Source organism: Mobula birostris, chromosome 13 (genome assembly GCF_030028105.1).
Source record: "Mobula birostris isolate sMobBir1 chromosome 13, sMobBir1.hap1, whole genome shotgun sequence".
In the NCBI taxonomy this organism is placed as follows: Eukaryota; Metazoa; Chordata; class Chondrichthyes; order Myliobatiformes; family Myliobatidae; genus Mobula; species Mobula birostris.
Window position 1 is genome coordinate 25,242,129 of NC_092382.1, and position 23,143 is coordinate 25,265,271.

Here is a 23,143-nt window from a genome sequence, read left to right on the forward strand (position 1 = left end):
CTAGGGAATTTCTAAAATAAGTAATGTTTGACACAGCATTGTGGGCCGAAGGGCCTGTATTGTGCTGTATAAATGGGGAAGTCACTTACCCATGACCTCTGGTTGTCGTCCCGCCCAACATCAGTGGAAAAAGCTGCTTGCATTTACCCCATCTATACTCCCATAATTTTGTATACTTCTAACAAATCCTCAAAGCAATGTATAATTTCCTTGTTAATGCTTGGAGCCTTTTTTAGATGGATAAGATGATGAGGGGCATTGATCGTGTGGATAGTCGGAGGTTGTTCCCCAGGGCTAAAATGGCCAACATGAGGGGCGTAGCTTTAAGCTGCTTGGAAATAGGTACTGAGGGGATGGCAGGGGTAAGTTTTTTACACAGAGAGTGATGGGTGTGTGGAATGCACTGCCAGCAGAGGTGGTCAAGGCAGATACAATAGGGTCTTTTAGATAGGTACATGGAGCTTAGAAAAAAATAGAGTTTTATGCGCTAAGGGAAATTCCAGGCAGTTTCTAGAGTAAATTTCATGGTTGGCACAACATTGTGGGCTGAATGGCCTGGAATATGCTGTAGATTTCTATGTTCTATGTTGAACAGCGAAATAACTTTGACTATCCTACAATCCTCTGATAATCCCCCGTCGCTAAGGATGATTTAATTATCTCTGCCAGGGCCCCGACAATTTCTGCACTTGCCTCCCGTGGGGTCCGAGGGAGCACCTTATCATGCCCTGGAGATTTATCCACCCTAGTCTGCCTCAGGATAGCAAACATCTCCTCTTCTTTAATCTGTACAGGGCCCACGATTTTAATGCCGCTTTTCCACACTCTCATTGATACTCTGTCCATCTCTTGAGTAAATGACATGGAAAAAAATATTTAAGATCTCCCCCATCTGCTTTGCTTCCACACGTGGATTGCCATTCCGGTCTTCCAGAGGACCAATTTTGTGCCTTGCAATCCTTTTGCTTTTAATCTATCTCCAGAATCCCTGAAGATCATCCTTCATTTTTTCTGCGAGGGCAATCTCATGCTTTCTTTTAGCCATCCTGATTTATTTCTTATGTGTTCTCTTGCATTTCTTATACTCCATAAGAACATACCTGCCTATCCCTGTTATGCAACTCCATTTTGTGCTTCACCAGGTTCTCAATATCTCTTGAAAACCAAGAGATACAGTTTCTATCTTTACCTTTTATTCTGAAAAGCACATACCCACTTTGTACTTACAAAATTTTGTTTGAAGGCCTCAATTTATCAAGCACACCTTTGCCTGATCCTAGTATCTAAATTCCAGGTGTTGATCCATGCCCTGAACACATCCGCCTTTCCTACACTGCTCTTTGTATTGAAATATACAGGGCTCAGCATATTCACTGCACCATGCTCAACGTTTTCATTCCTGGCTTTCCATCCTTTCCACAATCTGCTCTATTATTCAGGCTCCCATTCCGTCTGCAACTTTAGTTTAACCCTCCCTTACCCCCACATCCACGATGCAGCTCTATCACCCCTTTGGCTTTCCTCTCCCAGATCAATAAAAAGGAGGCGCATACCAGGTACAGGCAGATAGGAACAAATGGGGTACTTATTGTTACGTACCCCGTAACTGGGTTGCCAAACCAGCAGAAATGGAACACTCGTTGGAGTCTGGATTACTAGGAACTAATAAAGTTTTATTAAAGAAATAAGTAATACAGTACACTAATCGTAAGGATATAAATGCAACAGGTTAGCAATGATAATACACACATATACACAGAACTAGGGTAATAGGAATCAAACAAGCTCTATCGCAGTCTAGGGGTAAAATGATCAGTCTTAAGTGAAGCAGAGTTCAGTTCAGTTTAGTGCAGTTCGCAGTACCGTTGGAGAGAGAGAGAGAGAGATGCAATTTGGTTTCAGGCAGACCTTTTGATGTCTCGCAGTTGGTTTCGGGCAGACCTTTTGATGTCTTCTAATCCCACTGTGGTCACCGACTGTGACCCCTCCGTTCCGGATATGATCATTCTTCCGCGGTGAACCCGGCACCCAGGCAAGGGTGGACACACACCCCAGGTTCCCACCTATCGTACCTTTACACCCTGTGAGCCTCTGGTCAGTTCCCGTGAACCGGCCCTCCAAACACTCACCAACTTGTTGGGGCACACTGCTCTTTCCAGGGTTTCATGGTGTGTCATGCCTTAGCAAACCTGTTCCTTTTATCCCCCTGCTGGGGTATCACCTGTCTATCAAACTTCAAACAGTTCAGGTTCAAAGCAACTGGTCTGTCAATATCTGAATTGTGTTTTTTTCCTGTTAATTCCTCTCTTCTCTCTTATTAGCATTTCGAATGTTTCTCCATTGTCTTTCTTATCTCTCTCATTAGCATCATCCATCCGGTACCTCTGCTTGGTGTCACACATGACACTATGAAATACAGGAAATTCAAGTGAACACTTATGAAAGAAATAAAAGAAGGCATGAGGTTGCCCAGCAGACATGGTGAAGGAGAATCCTCAAGGATTCTGCAGGTGTGTTAAGTGCGAAAAGATTGCAAGGGAAAAAATTAATCCTCTGCAAGATCAGAATGGTAATCCACATGAGGAGACAAAATAGATGGGAGAGATTTTTTTTTGCATCTGTATTTACTCTGGAGATGGACACAGAGTCTATAGAAGTGAGGCAAAGCAGCATCAACTTCATGGACCCTGTACAGATTACAGAGGTGGAGGTGCTTGCTGTCTTAAGGCAAATTAGTGTGGATCAATCCCCAGGGCCTGACAAGTTGTTCCCTGGGTCCCTGCGGCAGACAAGTGCAGAAATTGTCGGGGCCCAAGCACAGATATTTAAATCGTCCTTCGTGACAGGTGATGGATTGGAGGATTGGAGGACAGCCAATGATCCTCCGCTGTTCAAGAAAGGCTCTAAAAATAAACTAGGAATTTATACGTTGGTGAGCCTGACATCAGTAGTGGGAAAGTTATTGGAATGTGTCTGCAGGAAATGGATATACAAGTATTTGGATAGATGTAGATTGGTTGAGGATAGGCAGCATACTGGATGAGACACTGTCTTTGGGAGAAGCCAGAGTGTGGTAGTAGATGGTTGCCTCTTTGACTGGAGGCCTGTGACTAGTGGTGTGCCACAGGGATCGGTGCTGGATCTGTTGTGGTTTGTCATCTAGATCAGTAATCTGGATGATAGTGTGGTTAACTGGATCAGCAGATTTCTGGATGACACTAAGATTGGGGGTGTAGTGGACAGTGAGGAAGAATATAATGTCTTGCAGTCTGATCTGGACCAGCTGGAGAAATGCAAAATGGAATTTAATGGAGACAAGTGCGAGGTGTTGCATTTTGATAGGACCTGGGTCTTACACAGTGAATGTTAGGGCACTGAGGAGTGCTGCAGAAGAAAGGGATCTGGGAATACATGTCCATAATTCACTGAAAGTGGTGTCACAGTTAAATAGGGACAGAAGGAAAGATTTTAGCATATTGGCCTTCATGAACCAAAGTACTGAGTACAGGAGATGGATGTTTTGTTGACATTGTACAAGACATTGGTGAGGCCTGATTTGGAGTGTTGTGTGCAGTTTTATCACCTACCTACTGGAAAGATGTAAAAGAGGTTGAAAGAGTTTAGAGAAAATTCACAAGGATGTTGCCAGGTCTGGAGGACTTGGGTTATTAGGAAAGATTGAACAGGTCAGGACTTTATTCCTTGGAACATAGAAGATTGAGTGGAGATTTGATGGAGGTATACCACTATTTTGAGGGTTATTGGTGAGGTAAATGCAAGCTGACTTACTCCACTGAGATTGGGTGGGACTACAACCAGAGGCCGTGGATTAAGTGTGAAAGGTGAAACATTAAGGGGAACATGAGGGGAAACTTCTTCACACAGATGGTCATCCGGGTGTGGAATGAGCACAAATGGTGCATGTGAGCTGAATTTCAACATTTAAGATGTTTGTATAGGTACCTGCATGTTAGGGGTACGGGAGTAGGGAGTTGAAAAGCCTCAGCACCAACTAGATGGGCCAAAGGGCCTGTTGTAATTTACTATGACTCTGTGTCAAGAACATGAAATAATACTAATGTTTACTCTAATTCCTTCTAACAGCTGAGCAGACCAACCATACATCTGAGTTGGAGATATTTACATGGCGTTAAAACTGTGGCACTTTAAATTAACAGTACATACAAGAAAATCCCAGCTGCATGTTAACCAAGGCTATTTGTGTGAGAGTGTTTCAGTTACTGTGGGGCCAGGAACCCATGCAGCTCAGTGGGAACAGGGAATAATACCAATAGAGAGAGTCAAACTGAGCCAGGTCACAGATTGGAGATGGCAGAAATGCCCCATTCTTAGAGAGACAGGAAGAGCATCAGAGAATTTGATGGTCATTCCAGATACCAGCACTGTGCCCAGTTAGAAGATGATTTCTCTCTCCAACTTGGGAGGAACTACACTGCAACAGTGTGATACCAGATCACACCTTGGCAACTAAAGTGATCTCATCTGAAATGTTGTCCTACACCCATTGATGGATTTTGTAAATCTTTTTACAGGTTAAAAATGGCAAGGAATTTGTCTACGGGAATCTCGAACACAACACGACAGTTTTGCTGTCTCTGTCCAGATATTTAAGAAGTGGAGCAAGGGATTCACTCGATCATCCTTCCTGCTCAGACTGTGGGGAGGGATTCACTCGATCATCTCAACTTTAGGTACATCAGCAAGCTCACACTGGGACAAGGCCATTCACCTGTTCTGTGTGTGAGAAGGGATTGAGTCAGTCTGCCAACCTGTGGACACACCGGTCAGTTCACATCGAGCAGAGGCTGGTCATCTGCTGAATTTGTGGGGAAGGTTTCACTCGGTTATCTGACCTAATGGCTCACCAGCGAGTTCACACTGTGGAGAGGCCGTTCACCTGCTCAGACTGTAGGAAGGGATTCGCTCAGTCATCTCATCTACAGAGTCACCAACGTGTTCACACTGGAGAGAGGCCGTTCACCTGCTCAGACTGTGGGAGGGGATTTACCCAGTCATCCAATCTGAAAGTTCATCAGCGAGTTCACACTGGGGAGAGGCCGTTCACCTGCTCAGACTGTGGGAAGGGATTCACTCTGTCATCCCAACTGAAAGTACATCAGAGGGTTCACACTGGAGAGAGGCCGTTCACCTGCTCGGACTGTGGGAAGGGATTCACTCAGTCATCTCACCTACAGACACACTGGTCATTTCACACTGGAGAGAGGCCATTTACCTGCCCAGACTGTGGGAAGGGATTCACTCGGTCATCTCACCTACAGAGTCACCAACGAGTTCATACTGGGGAGAAGCCGTTCACCTGCTCAGTCTGTAGGAAGGGATTCGCTTGTTCATCCAATCTGAAGGTACATCAGAGGGTTCACACTGGGGAGAGGCCGTTCACCTGCTCAGACTGTGGGAAGGGATTCACTCAGGCATCTCACCTACTGAGACACCAATCAGTTTACACTGGGGGGAGGCCATTCACCTGCTCAGACTGTGGGAAGGGATTCTCTCAGGCATCCAAGCTGAAGGTACATCAGAGAGTTCACACCGGAGAAAGGCCATTCACCTGCTCAGACTGTGGGAAGGGATTCACTCAGGCATCTCACCTACTGACACACCGGTCATTTCACACTGGGGAGAGGCCATTCACCTGCCCAGACTGTGGGAAGGGATTCACTCAGTCATCCCATCTACAGAGTCACCAACGAGTTCACACTGGGGAGAGGCCGTTCACCTGCTCAGACTGCGGGAAGGGATTCGTTCGCTCATCCAATCTGAAGGTACATCAGCGATTTCACACTGGGGAGAGGCCGTTCACCTGCTCAGACTGTGGGAAGGGATTCACTCTGTCATCCCAATTGAAGGTACATCAGAGGGTTCACACTGGAGAGAGACCATTCACCTGCTTGGACTGTGGGAAGGGATTCTCTCAGGCATCTCAACTACTGACACACCAGTCAGTTCACACGGGGGAGAGGCCGTTCACCTGCTCAGACTGTGGGAAGGGATTCACTCGGTCATCTGACCTACAGAGACACCAGCGAATTCACACCGGGGAGAGGCCATTCACCTGCACAGACTGTGGGAAGGGATTCACTTGCTCATCCAGTCTGAAGGTACATCAGCGAGTTCACACTGGGGAGAAGCCGTTCACCTGCTCGGAATGTGGGAAGGGATTCACAGAGTCATCCAAACTACTGGCACACCAGACAGTTCACACTGGGGAGAGGCCATTCATCTGCTCAGACTGTGGGAGGGGATTCACTCAGTCATCTAATCTACTGAGACACCAGCGAGTTCACACTGGGTAGAGGCTGATCACCTGCTCAGGCATTGGGAAGAGATTCTCTCAGCCATCTCCAACAAATGTGCATCATTGAGTTCACACTGGGGAGAGGCCGTTCACCTGCTGTGAATGTGGGAAGGGATTCACTCCGTTATCTAACCTTTTGACACATGACCGGGTTCACAATGGGGAGAAAGTTTCAATAAGCTGAATGCTGGATATTTGTCCATCACTGTTGCTGAATGCAATTTCGAGAGTGACTGTAGGTGCTGAACTCTGCAATTATTGCTGTTGCTCACCACACCCAGTTCTGCACCCTGGTCACTGGGCATGGGAGGAGTTTCTTCTACATATTCACCTTTAGTGGGACTGGAGTTTAATATTCTGGATCTGTGACAAATAAATCAGTTCTATTTTAACTCTGTCTCCGGTACCTTGTGAATTTATAACACACCTAGTGTACAGTAGAGAGTTAACTCCGGCTGGCTGGACCCGGCCAGTGATTCTGTCCCATGACAGTCCTTTTAAATCCTCCCCTGTTGTTCATCTCTCGCTCTCCCTAGGGTGATGAGTTCCAAACAGTCACCACTCTGTGGGTGAGGAGGTTTCCGTTGAATTTTCTGCGGACTGAAGAAGTGGAGCTGACTGCAGTTTTGTCTGAGATGTTCTTCACCCCTCTCATCTCTGGACTGTGTTAACCTCCTTATTCAGGGCTCATTTCCACATTATGGGTCATTTTCCTGCTTCTAAAGGGTTGTTAGAAAACACCACTGTCCTCTAAAGACTGAAAGCAGAATGGGAAACCATTAGTTGGATGTTCAACGGAGCAGGGTCAGAAACCAGAGGCGGGTCTGCACAGGGCAGAGTTTGGGACTCTGGACGATGGTCGGGGTAAGAACGTGTGATGAGAAGGGAGTCAGCAGTGGGGTGTGGCAGCGAATGACAGAGTGGAAACGTTGGAAGCTGATTGACAGAGAAAATAATTCGGTTGTCTGACTGATGACACAAACAATACCTGTGGTGAGGTGCTCCACTGGTCGAGGAACATGTGTGTGGTGGGAATGGTTTTATCTATTGAGGGAGTTGTTCCTGTGTGTTTATCCTGTAATATTATATCTGGATGTTTATTTTGGATTATCCTATCTGTAATAATGTATTGATTATCTTATAAATAGTGAGATTCTGTCCCTAACTGGATCAGGCTTGAATTTATGGTGCCTTAATGAAGTTATGGTGCTCATTCATGAGTTTGTATTTTAAAGCAAGATTTTGGTGAATGATGTTTGCCTCTTGATTGTACCTTCATAAGTAACCAGATTGATTCAAACTGCTAGAGGATCCTGGAATGTGTTGGATTGTGTCTGGTTTCTCGGCATTTGCTGCATTTATTGCCTCGTTTGTTTGTATTGTATGTGTTTTTGATTTTTTTTTTCTTTCTGTGAACCACCTTGTCCTGTATTTCTGCAAGGAACCCCTCTGTTTCAGGGAAGAGGTCTCCAACTCTCTGTCAGGTGCTCGATGCTTCCTTGTCACCATCTGGTCTGCTCAGATCGTTGGGATTTCTCCCATGGAGGGTCATACTCATTCCACTGGTTAATCTTTTCTTCCATAGTGATGATTCATTTTTCTCAGTTTGCCTCTCATTTAAGTTTTCTGGTCTGTATTTCTTACCATGATTGCAGATACACACATGGAGTGCTCAATCCTGTTCATTTTTGATGAAAATATATACTTGTAAGTTTTATCTGACAGGTTGTGATTTTTTTTTCATGTGTGTTATTTCTCTTCCTCCTTCCATCCAAGGTAGTGTTAATCTAAGTGGAGTTGAGTGTAAATAGTCGGCCTTTTCTCCTTGGAGTGACAGAGGATGAGAGGTGACCTGATAGAGGTGTATAAGATGAGGAGAGGCATTGATCATGTGGACAGACAGGTTTTTCCCCCAGGGCTGAAATGGCTAACACAAGAGGGCATTGTTTTAAGGTGCGTGGATGTAGGTATAGAAGAGATATCAAGGGTAAATTTATGCAGAGAGTAGTAAATGCGTGGAATGGGCTGCCAGTGGCGGTGGTTGAGGTGGAATTGATAGGGTCTTTTAAGAGTCTCCTGGACAGGTACATGGTGCTTAGAAAAATAGAGGAGTATGGGTAAGCCTAGGTAATTCTAGGGCAAGGACATGTTCAGCACAGCTTTGTGGGCCGAAGGGCCTGTATACTGTGTTGTAGGTTTTCTATGTCTCTAAGTCGCTGCATGTGAGGCTGCTGAACAAGATCACAGCTCATGGAATTACAGGAAAGATGCTTGTATGGGTCGAAGATTGACTGACAAGGCAGAAAGAGTCAGAATAATGTGGAGAATTCTGTTTTGCTGTCGCTAACTAATGGTGTTCCGTAGGGGTCAGTATTGAGACCACATCTTTTCACATTAAATCTGAATGATATGGATGACGGAATTGATACCTGGGTGATGAACTTTGCAGTTGATACAAAGATAGGTACGGGACAGGTAGTTTAGAGCAAAGCCGGTGTCTACAGAAGGACTTTGATAGGTTTGGAGAACAGACAACGAAGTAGCAGATGAAATACAGTGTATGCAAGTGTCCAGTCATGTACAATTGGTAGAAAGAATAAAGACGGAGAGAAAAAAATAAATGGGAGAAAATACAAAAATCAGAAATAGGTACTTGGGAGTCCGTGAGCAGGAGTCTCTAAAGGTTTGCTTGCAGATTGAGTTAAGGATGACAACTGTAACGTTAGCATATAGGAGCAAGGATGTGGTACTGGAGCTTTATAACACATTGGTCAGATCACGCAGTTTCCGACCTCCCATCTGAGAAAAAGATATGCTCATATCGGAGCGGGTTCGGAGAAGGTTCACGAGAATGATTCCAGGAATGAAAGCGTTAACTTAAGATCTTTGACCCTGTACTCACTGGTCCAGAAGAAAGAGAGGGGATCTCATTGAAACCTATTAAATATTGAAAGGCCTCGGCAGAGTGGCTATGAAGAAGATGCACCCTACGCTGTGTGGGTCTGGGACCAGAGGCCACGGCCTCAATGTATAGAGCATCCACTGAGAGCAGAGATGAGGAAGAATTTCTTGAGTCAGGGAGTGGTAAATCTTTGGAATTCATTGCCATGGACGGAGTAGACGCCAAGTCATTGAGTATATTTAAAAAGGATGTTCAAGGATTATGGGGAGAAGGCAGGAGAATGGAGTTGAGAGAGAGAATCAATTGGACACGAAGGAATGGTGGAACAGACTCGATTGGCTGAGCAGCCTCTGTCTCATATCTCATGGCTCAAGAAGAGTCTAGTGAGGTTGCATTAGGGTTAGGGTATCCGCGCCTGGATTATTGTATCCAGTTTTGGTCGTTCTGCTGTAGGAGAGAGGACGTCAATCTGGAATGAGTGCAGGAGAGATTTACGAGAATGGTGCCGGTACTCGAGGGACTGAGTTCTGGAGAGAGGTCGGGCAGGTTGGGACTTCACACCTTGAAGTGCAGGAGATTGAGGCTGACATGATGCAAGTGTTCCAAACCCTGAGTGTACAGAACTGGGGAACGTGCACCGTCCTTTTCCCCACTTTTGTGGAACCAACAACCAGACGGCACCGGTTCAAGGTGAGAGAGGATTGATTTAATAGGGATGCCAGGGGAAAATTATTAATCCACTCTCCCTTCCGGTTCATCGTTTAACTAACTCGATGAGTCCACTCTCAGGTTAAAGGAGCAACACCTCATATTACATCCGGTTAGTTTACAACCCGATGGCATGAACATCGACATCTTTAACTTCTACCTCTTCCTTTTCATCAAACCCACACGCCTGTCTCCTCCATTCTGTCTCCCCACTTCTCTCTTCTCCACTGTGGATCGTCTCCCTCTGGTTCCTCTTTTACTTCCTTTTTTCCCCATGGTCCGTTCTTCTATCCTATCAGATTCCTTCTTTTCATTCCTTTGCATTTTCCACCTCCCACCTCCCCCACCCACTCACCTTCACTCTTACCTGGCTTCACATGTCATCTACCAGCTTGGACTCTCCACTCCTCACACCATCTTGTTCCAGCTTCTCCCAGTTCCAGTCCCGATGAAGGGTCTCGGCAGGAAATCTCTGTTTTGATTTATCCCCCTCTGTAGAAGCTACCTGACCTCCTGACTTCCTCCAACATTTTGTGTATGTTACTCTGCATCTCCAATATCTGCAGAATCTCATCAGGACAGAGTGCAGAATGCAGAGACTACTTCGAGTCTCACTAATGTCGAGGAGGCCACACCTGGAAAACTGGAAACTGCAGATGACCCCAACAGGCACGATGTTGAAAAGTTGCCTCATGTGGAAGGACTGTTTGGGGCCCTGACTGGTGGTGGGGAGAGTGGTTTGGGGCAGGACTGGCACTTCATCCACTTGCAGAGTTGGCTTCCAGCCCCCTACACCCCTCCATATCGCTGCAAACCTCTCCCTTTTGTGGACAACACTGCCACTTGGTGGTGATTTGCCATAATAACAGGAGCCCCTGATTTGTGGACTCCATTGTCACCGGGTGACGCTCTGCCGCAGGAACACTGAGAGACAGAAATGTGACGCTGCAGACTGCTGAAATGTTTATTCAAGGTTGTTTAATTCCATTTCCAGCAGACAAGTGTAACTGAGATCGAAATAGTTATTACTCCGGCTCCAATGCAGCAGGAAAACACAACAGTAAAAACATATATCCACAGCTTATAAACTGTGCACGGATTGATTGTATGTCCATAAAGTGCCTGCACATAAGATGACAGACAGGAAATTATAAAATAGAGGTGTTTGGTGTGTGGAAGGGTGGGTTAGTTGGGTAGAGATATTTATCAGCCTAACTGCTTGGGGAAAGTAGCTGTCCCAGAGGCTGGCAGTCCTGGTGAGGATGCTGCGCAGTCTACCCAAATGGGAGTGGAACAAACAGTCCACGAGTGGGATGGGTGGAGGGAGATTATGAAAATCAGGCTGGTGTTTGATCTCAAAAGAGGGAATTTGGAAAATACCAATGAGATGCCTTTTAGAACAGCTTGCAATTGTGCCCACTAGGAAAAGTTAATTCTGGATTGGGTGTTGTGTAATGAACCAAATTTGATTAGGGAGCTTATGGTAAAGGAACCATGTGGACCCAGTGATCATAACATGTTAGAATTCACCCTGCACTTTGAGAGGGGAAAAGTACAACACGATGCATCATTATTAGTGCAGTGAGGGGAACTACGGAGGCATGCGAGAAGAGCTCACCAAAGTTGATTGAAAGGGGACACTAGCATGGATGATGGCAGAATAGTAATGGCTGGAGTTGCTCAACTTGACAGCCTCAGGGTTGAAGAGAAACACATCATACTCCACCTGCACAGCTCCAACCTGAAGGCATGAATATCAATTTCTCCTTCCAGTTAAAAAAAAACACTGCCCATAGCCTTTCCTTCTACTCTTCACCCTGGCCATTCACCTTACAGTTATGTAAATATGATGCTACCATTCATTACGAGAGGTCTATCCATAAGGATATATTGTTGAGATGTTATAAGGCAATGGTTAAACCACACGGACAATTATGAGCAGTGTAGGAAAAATGTGCTGGAATTGGACAGAGTCCAGTGGAGGTTCATAAAAATGATTCCAAGGCTGACAGGTTAAACACATGAGGAGCATTTGATGTCTCTGGGCCTGTATCCTGTAGTGTTTAGAAAAAAATGAGGGAGGCTCTCGAACACCGAAAAGCCGAGAAAGAGAGTATGTGGAGAGGATTTTTCCTGCAGTCGGGGACCAGGGGAACACGTCCTCAGAATAGTGGGACTTATCAATTAGAACGGAGAAGAGGAAAAATTTTTCCTACTGTGTCTTATGATCGGACGACCGTGCATGATCTAAGCTCCTGTGTCCATTCCCCTCGCTCCCCTTAATTAATTATCTATCTGCAACTCAGAATAACTCAGCCAACCGGCCTTCCCACCCTCGGGGCAGTGAAACCCAAAGATTGTACATTCAAATACATAGATACCTCATTGATCACAATGCGAAATTAAATAGAAAATATAAATTTCCAGGAATTTTCACACATTTCCATTTGAAATGAGCATCCCTTATTGAACGCTCTCTGACTGATGAGAAGAGATACTCTATCAAGACGCTCCACAAATACCCTATCATTTGTGAATATGTTCTAAATTCAGGGCCAAATCATCTCACCTCTGCTGGTAAAGCATCCCATGTATTACACTGGTCAAACTGCACTGCTGGCTCCATAGCTACTCTTAAGATTTCTTTCTGCTTGGGGATTAAAACTGTGCATAGAATTCCAGGTGTGGCCTCACTAATACCCTGTACAATGGTAGCTACACCGGCCCATTACATAATCTCCACTCCCTGTGCAGTGAAGGCCAAAATACAATCTGCCTTTTGAATTACTTGATGCAAAACCAGAATGTTATCATTAAATTTCCTTCCTTTGCTTCTGTGTTATCAGCATATTTGGACATTTCCCATCTCATTCTCTCCTCTGGGGATTAAGCAGTGAACATGTTTACTGAGCATATAGGCATGTACAAGAGCATGTCTGCAGGGTTAGTACTTTGCTCTGGGTGTAAGATGTGGGAATCCCGGGAATCTACCCGTCTCCCAGACGGCCATATCTGCGCCCGGTGTGCGAGATGCAGCTGATGAGAGAACGTGTTAGGGATCTGGAGCTGCAGCTTGATGACCTACAGCTTATAATGGAACATGAGCAGGAGATCGATAAGTGGGTGACTGTCAGGGAAGGGATGGGAAGAGCTCAGATAGTAGAGAGCACCCCTGTGGCCATCCTCCTCAGTAATCGTTATCTTGTTTTGGATGCTGTTGAGGGGGATGACCTGACACAGGACGACCACGGCGATCCGGTCTCTAGCACTGGGTCTGGTTCCGTGGAGCAGAACGGAAAGAGGAAGATGATCTCTGTTTTAAGTCATCATGACCTGAATCCCAACTTTGGCTATCATGGGTATCAGAATCATGCTGCGCAGAACGGTCTGCATTGGCAGGCTTTTTAGCCATACTTTGAGTTATTGCGATAAATGTTAAAATCCATCTGTGGGTCGTCAGTGGTTGGCTTAGTTGTCAACTGCACTGCAGGAACAACTTTACCATCTGCCAGGTCATTCCCTGACAGCAAAGTAACATCTTCCACTGGTAAACTGGAGCATAATCCGATCCTAACAGGTCCCGAAACCAACCCTGACTGTAAAGTGACCTTGTGCAATGGCACAGAAACCATGCCACCCCCAATGCCTTTAACAAGATTTACCTCACCAATGTCAGTCTCATCACCAAACTTTAGAACACTGTCTAATATAAGTGACTGAGAAGCCCCAGTATCTCAAAGAATTTTCACTGGTACCAGGGTTGACCCTTCCTTTACTAATACAAACCCATCTGACATAAAAGGATCAACTCCCTTCTTAACTCGGTCAGACCTCTCAGTCCTTAACTGAGCCTCAACAAAACCTGTGGTTTATAGGTGCTTCAACATACTGATTACAGGCACTTGGGACTGCCTCCTTTTCCTTTTTCTCCTTCAGGATGGAACAATTAGCCATCATATGACCAGCTTTCTTACAATAGTAACAAGTAAAGACCAGAATATTTCTCCTTCAACTGCTTCCCTTCATCCTCACTCTTGTCACGAGTCCCAGCTTTAATTTCTGGTTTACCCTGGTTATCCCTGCTACTCTTTTGGAAGTTCTTATTCGGGGTAAACTTAACCTGATGAGTTAAAGCAAACTTATCTGCTAATCTAGCAGACTCCTGCAAAGTGGCAGCATCCTTTTCATCTAAATACGTCTTTTGTCATCAGGGACGCACCTTTTGAATACTTCAAGTAAAACCAACTCTTTGAAGTTGTTTACATCTTCATTTATACTTTTATATGTGCACCAGCGGTCAAAACACACAAACTTCTCATAAGCAAATTCCATACAAGTCTGGTTCACAGATTTCCTCAAATGTCTAGACTTTTGCCTGTATGCTTCTGGGACCAACTCGTAAGCTTTGAGCACAGCCTGTTTCACTGTGTCATAATCAGCTGCTTCATCAACTGTAAAAGCAAAATAGGCTTGCTGAGCCTTCCCCTTAATTACACTTTGTAAGAGAATAGGCCAACCCTCTTTTGGCCACATTAAACTCTGAGCAACCTTCTCAAAATGCTGGAAGTACTTATCAACCTCTGCTTCATCAAATGGAGGTACCAATTTAAATTCCCAACTAGCCTCAAACTTATCACCAGAGTCTAACGCTAGACCCCTTTGCTGCAATCTCTCTAACTTTTTCAGCTCGAACATCCTTTGTCTTTCTGCTTCCTCCCTGTTCTGCCTCTTCTCTCTGTTTTTCTGCCTCTCTAGCCTCAAACTGCCTCTGCCTTTCCACAGCCTCCATTTTTAATTTTTCTAACTTGTACAGGAGCTCAAGCTCACTATGTTTACTTCCAGGAAACACCTCTTACTCCTCCACTTTAAACACATCCTCAGATGCATAATGTTCAGCTATTATCCTCTGCATCTGTGACCTCCTGGTTGTCAATTTCACCTTAGCAAGTTTTAACCTTTTAGCAATACTCAACAACTCAATCCTCCTGGTGTCCTTTAGTGCCTCAGAGGTTGGCATATCCAGAAATCTATCAACATCCATTGCTGCTGATTTTCCAGACACAAATAAATCAAAAGGGATTTCCCCAATGAAATTAATAATTAATCAATACGCCCCCAAGTCTGTTCCTATCCAGGATGCAGGCCCTAATTTTGTTACGAACCATAACACTTTAGAAATGAACCAGCAGCAATAGGCTACACCTGGAGTCTGGTTTTGATGTTAAAGCCACTATCTTTATTAGTATCTACTTATAATATAGAAACTTAAGCAAGATAAACAATAGTTAGCAGTGGTATGTGTACGTCTGTGTAAATATAACTCCCAAACTATTGAGCTTGGGGGAAACAAGGCTTGGAGTTTTGAGATGGTGAACTATGAAAGTTCAGTTCAACCACAGAGTAGTTGAGGAGAGAGAGAGAGATATTTGTAATCCAGGGTAAATGTCGAGAGAAGGCAATAACGTGAATTCCACAGTTTCCACGGTGGTAAAATGAAAGAACAGTCGCTGTAGATTTTATCCATCATCATTCCAAATCCACATACAAATTATCACCGAAAGTGACTTGTCACAAGGGGTATTGTCTTCAAGTGAATTACCACACCACACCCAGGAAAGGGTTAACACATAAGTGGTCTTCACAGGATACCCCAAATCCGATCCACTTCTATGGATCAAACGAGGTGACAACCACACATTCGATGTTCGCTGAATCGATAATTAACCCACCCTTGTGGGCACAGGAAAGTTCTCATCAGTGACCCTTGGCCACCAGTTCCTTTGTTTCGATCCTTCCATTTATCCTCCTTCATCTCTGTCTGACTCTGAGTGTCTGTGTCCTCAGTGAAAACTAAACAAGCTGCGAGCCATGACAAGCTGCAAGTCAGACTGATTTCCATTCTTAATCTCCCTCTCTCTCTTAAAATGACAGTCCACAGCAAACGAAACCTAGGGATTCACAACAATGGCCACTCCCCATTGTGAACTGACTGGTGTGCCAGTAGGTGGGATGACTGAGTGAATCCTTTCCCACATTCCGAGCAGGTGAACGGCTTCTCCCCAGTGTGAACTCGCTGATGACTCTGTAGGTTGGATGACTGAGTGAATCTCTTCCCACAGACTGAGCAGGTGAATGGCCTCTCCTCTGTGTGAACTGACTGGTGTGCCAGTAGTCCGGATAACCTAGTGAATCGCTTACCACATTCTGAGCAGGTGAACGGCTTCTCCCCAGTGTGAACTCGCTGATGACTCTGTAGGTTGGATGACTGAGTGAATCCCTTCCCACAGACTGAGCAGGTGAACGGCTTCTCCCCAGTGTGAACTCGCTGATGTACCAGTAGGGTGAATGAATCAGTGAATCTCTTCCCACATTCTGAGCAGGAAAAACGTGAACAGGAAATGGGATCACATGACTGGTGGAGGGTCTCCCATCTGAACCGGTGGCTCTGCTCCTCGCCCCTCACACGCTGCCCGACCCATCTGCCGCGTTTCCCACATCATTCCATATTTACACCGGCATGGACTAGAAGGGCCGAGATGGCCTGTTTCTGTGCTGTAATTGTTATGTGGTTATATGGAAACATGCTGAAAATATTGCAGAGTAAATCATTGTCCACCCACAACGAGAGGACGTGATAGATCCGGATCTCACTGACTTGTCTGAACGGGTGAAAGATGAAGCTACACGTACATGTAGAGCAGTGACCGGCAGATGATGCAGATCTGTGGAAAAACGTGAACAGGAAATGGGATCACGTGACTGGTGGAGGGTCTCCCACCTGAACTGGTGACTCTGCTCCTTGCCCCTCACACGCTGTCCGACCCATCCGCTGCATTTCCCACATTATTCCATATTTACACCAGATACATTTTCACTTTTTCCTCCATATCTTCCCTGTCTCTTTCCCTCCACCACCAGGTCACAGAGTCACAGGCTCCAACACACAATTCAGACCCAAAACAGAAATGTGCAGGTTTTATTTAAATCCGTCCATGTGTATTTACATTAATTTCTATTCACATTCCTCCAGCTTCACTGGACAGGAACACTGAAACATCAAGTGAGAAACAGCAGGAGGTGGCCATTCAGCCCCTCTAACCATCAACAAGATGGTGGCTGCTCTCCCATCTCAGCCACATGTTTCTGCCCGATCCTCATTTCCTCGATCCCTTTGGTCTCCAGACATCTGCCGGCCTCTATTTTATGTGAAGACGATCACTGAGTCTTCACCACCCTCTGTGGTGGGGATTTACAGACATTCACCACCCTCGGAGTGGAGACATTTCCCCTCATCTCAGTCCCGGACAGTCCACCCCCTTTTTCAGAGACTGGGATCCCTGGTTCAGCCAGTAATGATGTTGTGCATTTCAATGTGTTCACCTCTCAGTCCTCGATTATCTAAATGAAAGGGTTATCGCATTTGATCTTTCTTCATATGATGACCCCACCACTCCAGGGATCAGTCTGGTGAATCTTCATTGCCCTCTCTATAACAAATACTCTCTAACCTCTTTGTTAATCCTCTATGGAATTAATTTCCATCTCCTGCAGCCCCGTGTTGCCCCAACAACTCACCTCCCACCCCCGTCACTATTTCCACCTTCCCACCTCCCCCTCACCTGGATCCACCTCTCACTCCCCAGCTCTTGCCCCATCCCCACCCCTCACCTCTTTTCTCGGACTATTTCCCGTCCACTCTCAGTCCAGAGGGAGGGTCTCGGCCCGAAATGTTGACGGTCCATTTCCCTCCACAGATGCTGCCCGACCCACTGAGTTCCTCCGGCAGTTTGTTCTTTGGTCTGTGTGACCCGTGTTAGTGTGGGGAGCGGGATTTTACACCATATTCCCGGTACAGTCTCAACAAAACACAAATAATTGTCACTTTGCCCGGACCATCGGCCCCGCTTGCAGGGCAACAGTCTGCCGGTGTTTGCCCCCCAATGTGGTGAATCGCCACCACCGTGGGCTCAGACATTTCCACAGATGAGCCCCTCCTGTCCCCACCGGGACAAACATCCTGTCCGCCCCCTCTCTCACCGTCTTCATCCTCTCCCTCCCCGGGGAACCGGCATCAAACCGACGGGCCGAGCGGTCTCCTCCTACCTCTCAGCGACACATCAGACTCCGGCCGCAGGAGACGCTTCACAAACGCCCCAACTTCCCTCGGAGGGAAATGGAAATAAATCAGAAAGCGGACATTTACTTTGACGGTTGTCCCGCCGTGACGGAAAGTTCGGGAGACGGTGTCAGCGGGGGTAACGCCCTCTCGGCTGGTCCGCCTCCGCTATTGGTTGGAAGCAGTGATTGACATTGCTTCTCACCAATGGGAATAGCACAGCGCGTGACTCCTCTGTTGACAGCGGTGGGGAGGGGCTGGTCACGTGATTAGTAGCCCGGCCGTTAAACCGACCAAGCTCGAGCTCACCAGCGCGCGGGGCACAAAAGGCCCCGGATGATCGGTTGAGGTGAGAAGGGGTCTCCGGGTTGGGGGTCTCACCGGGCGGCGTTTTCAACACCGACTTCGGGTAGTTGCTGTGACTCCGGACTCCGTGACCCGCAATCCTGGGACAGTCCTGCTCTCTTCCCTCTCTCTCAGCCCCACCATCCGTACACGGGCCCCGGGGAGCTTCCGGCTGATGAGGGAATGGGAACCGATGGGTCTCTCAGACAGAGCTGAGCTCCAGCTGTCTAAATGCAAGGATCGGGAACTCGGAGAAAGGGAACAAAATCTTTTACATCAGCTGTTGTGAAAATCACCTTTGTTCTGCCTCCAGTCACAAACCAGAGAAAATCTGCAGATGCTGGAAATCCGAGCAACACACACAAATTGCTGGAGGAACTCAGCATTAGTACTCTTTTCCATAGATGCTGCCTGGCCTGCTGAGTTCCCCCAGCATTTTGTGTCTGTTGCTTGTTCCACCCCCTCTTGTTCTGGACTTTTCTACCCGTGAGAACATGTTTTTTAAAATTTTTTTTAGTTTTCTACAAACAGTGTCGAAGAAAAAAATCAATAGTGTAAATAGAGGGATCATTGCAATACAGACAAAAATAACAATAATACATATCTTAATAAATGAGTAAGTCACCCATATTAAAAATGAAAAGTTAGAAAGGAAAGCACCTAACCCACCCACGATCCAACTCCAAGCCAACTATTATAATATAAGTATTTAAAAGGACATTTGAGATAAACTTTTATCACCCCAGATCTATATATTGTAGTAAAAAGAGAAATCACTAATAAAAAAAGCAGCCTGCTAACTAAACAAAGAATCAAAGAAAGCTGGAAATGCAGGATCTGACTATCAAGGGAAGAAAAAACATACACTTGTCAATCCACGTGAGAATTATGAAAATATTCAAGAAAAGGTCCCCATACCTTATGGAACTTTATATCTGAATTAAAAAGTGGATGGTAACCGTATAACCCTTCTAGTCCGTGCCGAACTCTTACTCTCACCTAGTCCCACCAACCTGAACTCAGCCCATAACCCTCCATTCCTTTCCTGTCCATATATCTGTCCAATTTTACTTTAAATGAAAACATTGAACCTGCCTCAACCACTACTGCTGGAAGCTCGTTCCACACAGCTACCACTCTCTGAGTAAAGAAGTTCCCTGTCATGTTACCCCTAAACTTTTGCCCTTTAGCTCTCAACTCGCGTCCTCTTATTTGAATCTCCCTCACTCTCAATGGAAAAAGCCTATCCACATTAAATCTATCTATCCCCCTCATAATTTCAGATACCTCTATCAAGTCCCCCCCCAACCTTCTATGCTCCAAAGAATGAAGACCTAACTTGTTCAACCTTTCTCTGTAACTTAGGAGATGAAACCCAGGCAACATTTTAGTAAATCTCCGCTGTACTCTCCCAGTTTTATTGACATCTTTCCTGTAATTCGGTGACCAGAACTGTACACGATACTCCAAACTTGGCTTTAGCAATGCCTTATAGAATTTCAACATTACATCCCAACTCCTATACTCAATGCTCTGATTTGTAAATGCCAGCATACCAAAAGCTTCCTTCACCACCCTATCCACATGGGATTCCACCTTCAGGGAACTATGCACCATTATTCCTCGATCCCTCTGTTCTACTGCATTCTTCAATGCCCTACCATTTACCATGTATGTCCTATTTTGATTAGTCCTACCAAAATGTAGCACCTCACATTTACCAGCATTAAACTCCATCCGCCATCTTTCAGCCCACTCTTCTAACTGGTCTAAATCTCTCTGCAAGCTTTGAGAACCTGCTTCATGATCCACAACTCCACCTATCTTAGTATCATCTGCATACTTACTAATCCAATTTACCACCCCATCATCCAGATCATTAATATATTCAAGCCACTGCTGAATCCATTTTACTACTTTGATATTAATGCCTAACGATTGAATCTTCTTAACTAACCTTCCGTGTGCAACGTTGTCAAAGGCCTTACTGAAGTCCATATAGACAACATCCACCGCTTTACTCTCATCAACTTTCCTAGTAACCTCATCAAAAAGTTCAATAAGATTTGTCAAACATGACCTTCCACGCACAAATCCATGTTACCTGTTCCTAATCAGACCCTGTCTATCCAGATAATTATATATACCATCTCTGAGAATACTTTCCATCAATTTCCCCACCACTGACGTCAAACTCACAGGTCAATAATTGCTAGGTTTACTCTTAGAACCCTTTTTAAACAATGGAACAACATGAGCAATACGCCAATCCTCCGGCACCATTCCCGTTTCCAATGACATTTGAAATATTTCTGTCAGAGCCTCTGTTATTTCCACACTAACTTCCCTCAAGGTCCTAGGAAATATCCTGTCCGGACCCAGAGACTTACCCACTTTTATATTCCTTAAAAGCGTCAGTACTTCCTCTTCTTTAATCATTATACTTTCCGTAACTACCCTTCTTGTTTCCTTTACCTTACACAATTCAATAACTTTCTCCCTGGTGAACACCGAAGAAAAGAAATTGTTCAAAATCTCCCCCATCTCTTTTGGCTCCACACATACCCATCCACTCTGATTCTCTAAGGGATCAATTTTATCCCTCACTATCCTTTTGCTATTAATATCTTTTCAAGATCTAAAGAAGACATAATATCCCTGAGCCATTGAACATGGGTACGGGGAACTTCATCTCTCCACTTAAGGAGTACTGCACGTCCAGCTAAAAGAGAGACAAAAGACAATGTTCGTCATTTAGCCGGGATCAAATGCTTGTCAGAGTCTCGTGAATTACCAAAAAAGGATCAGGTTCCAAATAACAGGGACATGTTTTGACCCACTCTCTCTGGGTACATAATGATATCAAAGACCTTTGCCCTGGGCAACAAGTAGCTTTCACATCACAAATGTGCCAGACTCCAATGAGACAGACTACTGCCCCTCCCTTCATATTCATTGGCATTGCCATCACTGAGTTCACCACCGTCAGTCACCTGGGGGAGGGTTCAGGGGAAATATTTATGTACAATACAGAAACTGGTGTCACCTGTGTGTATTGTGGTGATGTAAAAGTTACTGGAGAATTTACAAGTGGGAAGAAGTGGAATGATATTTGGAAATCTTGACTTTTTGAAGCATAATTTAGCAAGCAAATGACATATTGATGATGTGCAAAAGCTCTGGTGAGAAAATCCTTCATTACCCGTTACAGGCCTGCTACAGAGGTTGTGTGAGAGTGCAGATGAACTCGATCAAACCCAGAGGACATCAAAGTTCTTATCGAGAGTGATTTGCTAGCTGTTAAAATGAATATCTCTCTATATAAAATTCACTGTGCACATGTTGTCACTGGGTAAAAAAATGGACAGTACAAGATTTATGTGTATACAGGTCATTACAAATTAGAGGGTACATTGGTGGGAAGGTGGGGAGACTTCCAGTGTCCCTGATGCCCTCACCTACGAGATGTGCATCCAGCTGCAGCTTGTAACCCTGAACTTTAAGGAGTTGCAGCTTGAAATGGATGAATTCTGGATCATCCAGCAGTTGGAGGGGGTGATGGATATGAAATGAAGAGAGGTGAGTTACACCCAAGGTGCAGGACACAGGAAACTGGGTCAGAGTGAGGAAGGAGAATGAGTTTAACTAGACATCGCAGAGTACTCTTGTGGCCATCCCACACAACAGCAGGTGGACCACTTTAGAAACTGTTGGGGGGCATTACCTGGCAGAGGAAAGTCAAGGGGGTGATAGGGGTTTAGTTACTTAAAAAGAGTGGGAATAAACGGGACCTTTTCAGAATGGCAGGCAGTGACTAGTGGGGAACCGCAAGGCTCAGTGCTGGGACCCCAGTTGTTTACAATATATATGAATGACTTAGACGGGGGAATTAAATGCAGCATCTCCAAGTTTGTGGATGACACAAAGCTAGGCGACAGTGTTAGCTGTGAGGAGGATGCTAAGAGGATGCAGGGTGACTTGGATAGGTTAGGTGAGTGGGCAAATTCATGGCAGGTGTAATTTAATGTGGATAAATGTGAGGTTATCCACTTTGGTGGCAAAAACAGGAAAACAGATTATTATCTGAATGGTGGCCGATTAGGAAAAGGGGAGGTGCAACGAGACCTGGGTGTCATTATACACCAGTCATTGAAAGTGGGCATGCAGGTACAGCAGGCGGTGAAAAAGGCGAATGGTATGCTGGCATTCATAGCAAGAGAATTCGAGTACAGGAGCAGGGAGGTACTACTGCAGTTGTACAAGGCCTTGGTGAGACCACACCTGGAGTATTGTGTGCAGTTTTGGTCCCCTAATCTGAGGAAAGACATCCTTGCCATAGAGGGAGTACAAAGAAGGTTCACCAGATTGATTCCTGGGATGGCAGGACTTTCATATGATGAAAGACTAGATCAACTAGGCTTATACTCGTTGGAATTTAGAAGATTGAGGGGGCATCTTATTGAAAGGTATAACATCCTGAAGGGATTGGACAGGCTAGATGCTGGAAGATCGTTCCCGATGTTGGGGAAGTCCAGAACGAGGGGTCACAGTTTGAGGATAAAAGGGAAGCCTTTTAGGACTGAGATGAGAGAAAACTTCTTCACACAGATAGTGGTGAATCTGTGGAATTCTCTGCCACAGGAAACAGTTGAGGCCAGTTCATTGGCTATATTTAAGAGGGAGTTAGATATGGCCCTTGTGGCTAAAGGGATCAGGGGGTATGGAGGGAAGCCTG

General features: G+C 45.4%; 1 protein-coding gene across 1 annotated transcript in view; it reads left to right on the forward strand.

Moving 5' to 3' along the window:
* Window positions 1-4,572: 4,572 nt before the first annotated feature.
* The window catches only part of LOC140208613 (uncharacterized), a 32,780-nt gene continuing 14,209 nt past the window's right edge, over window positions 4,573-23,143 (forward strand). The window contains exon 1 of the mRNA XM_072277420.1: window positions 4,573-6,331. Coding sequence (XP_072133521.1) covers window positions 4,878-6,331 — 1,454 coding nt within the window. The 5' untranslated portion in view covers window positions 4,573-4,877. The remainder of the gene's footprint in view (window positions 6,332-23,143) is intronic.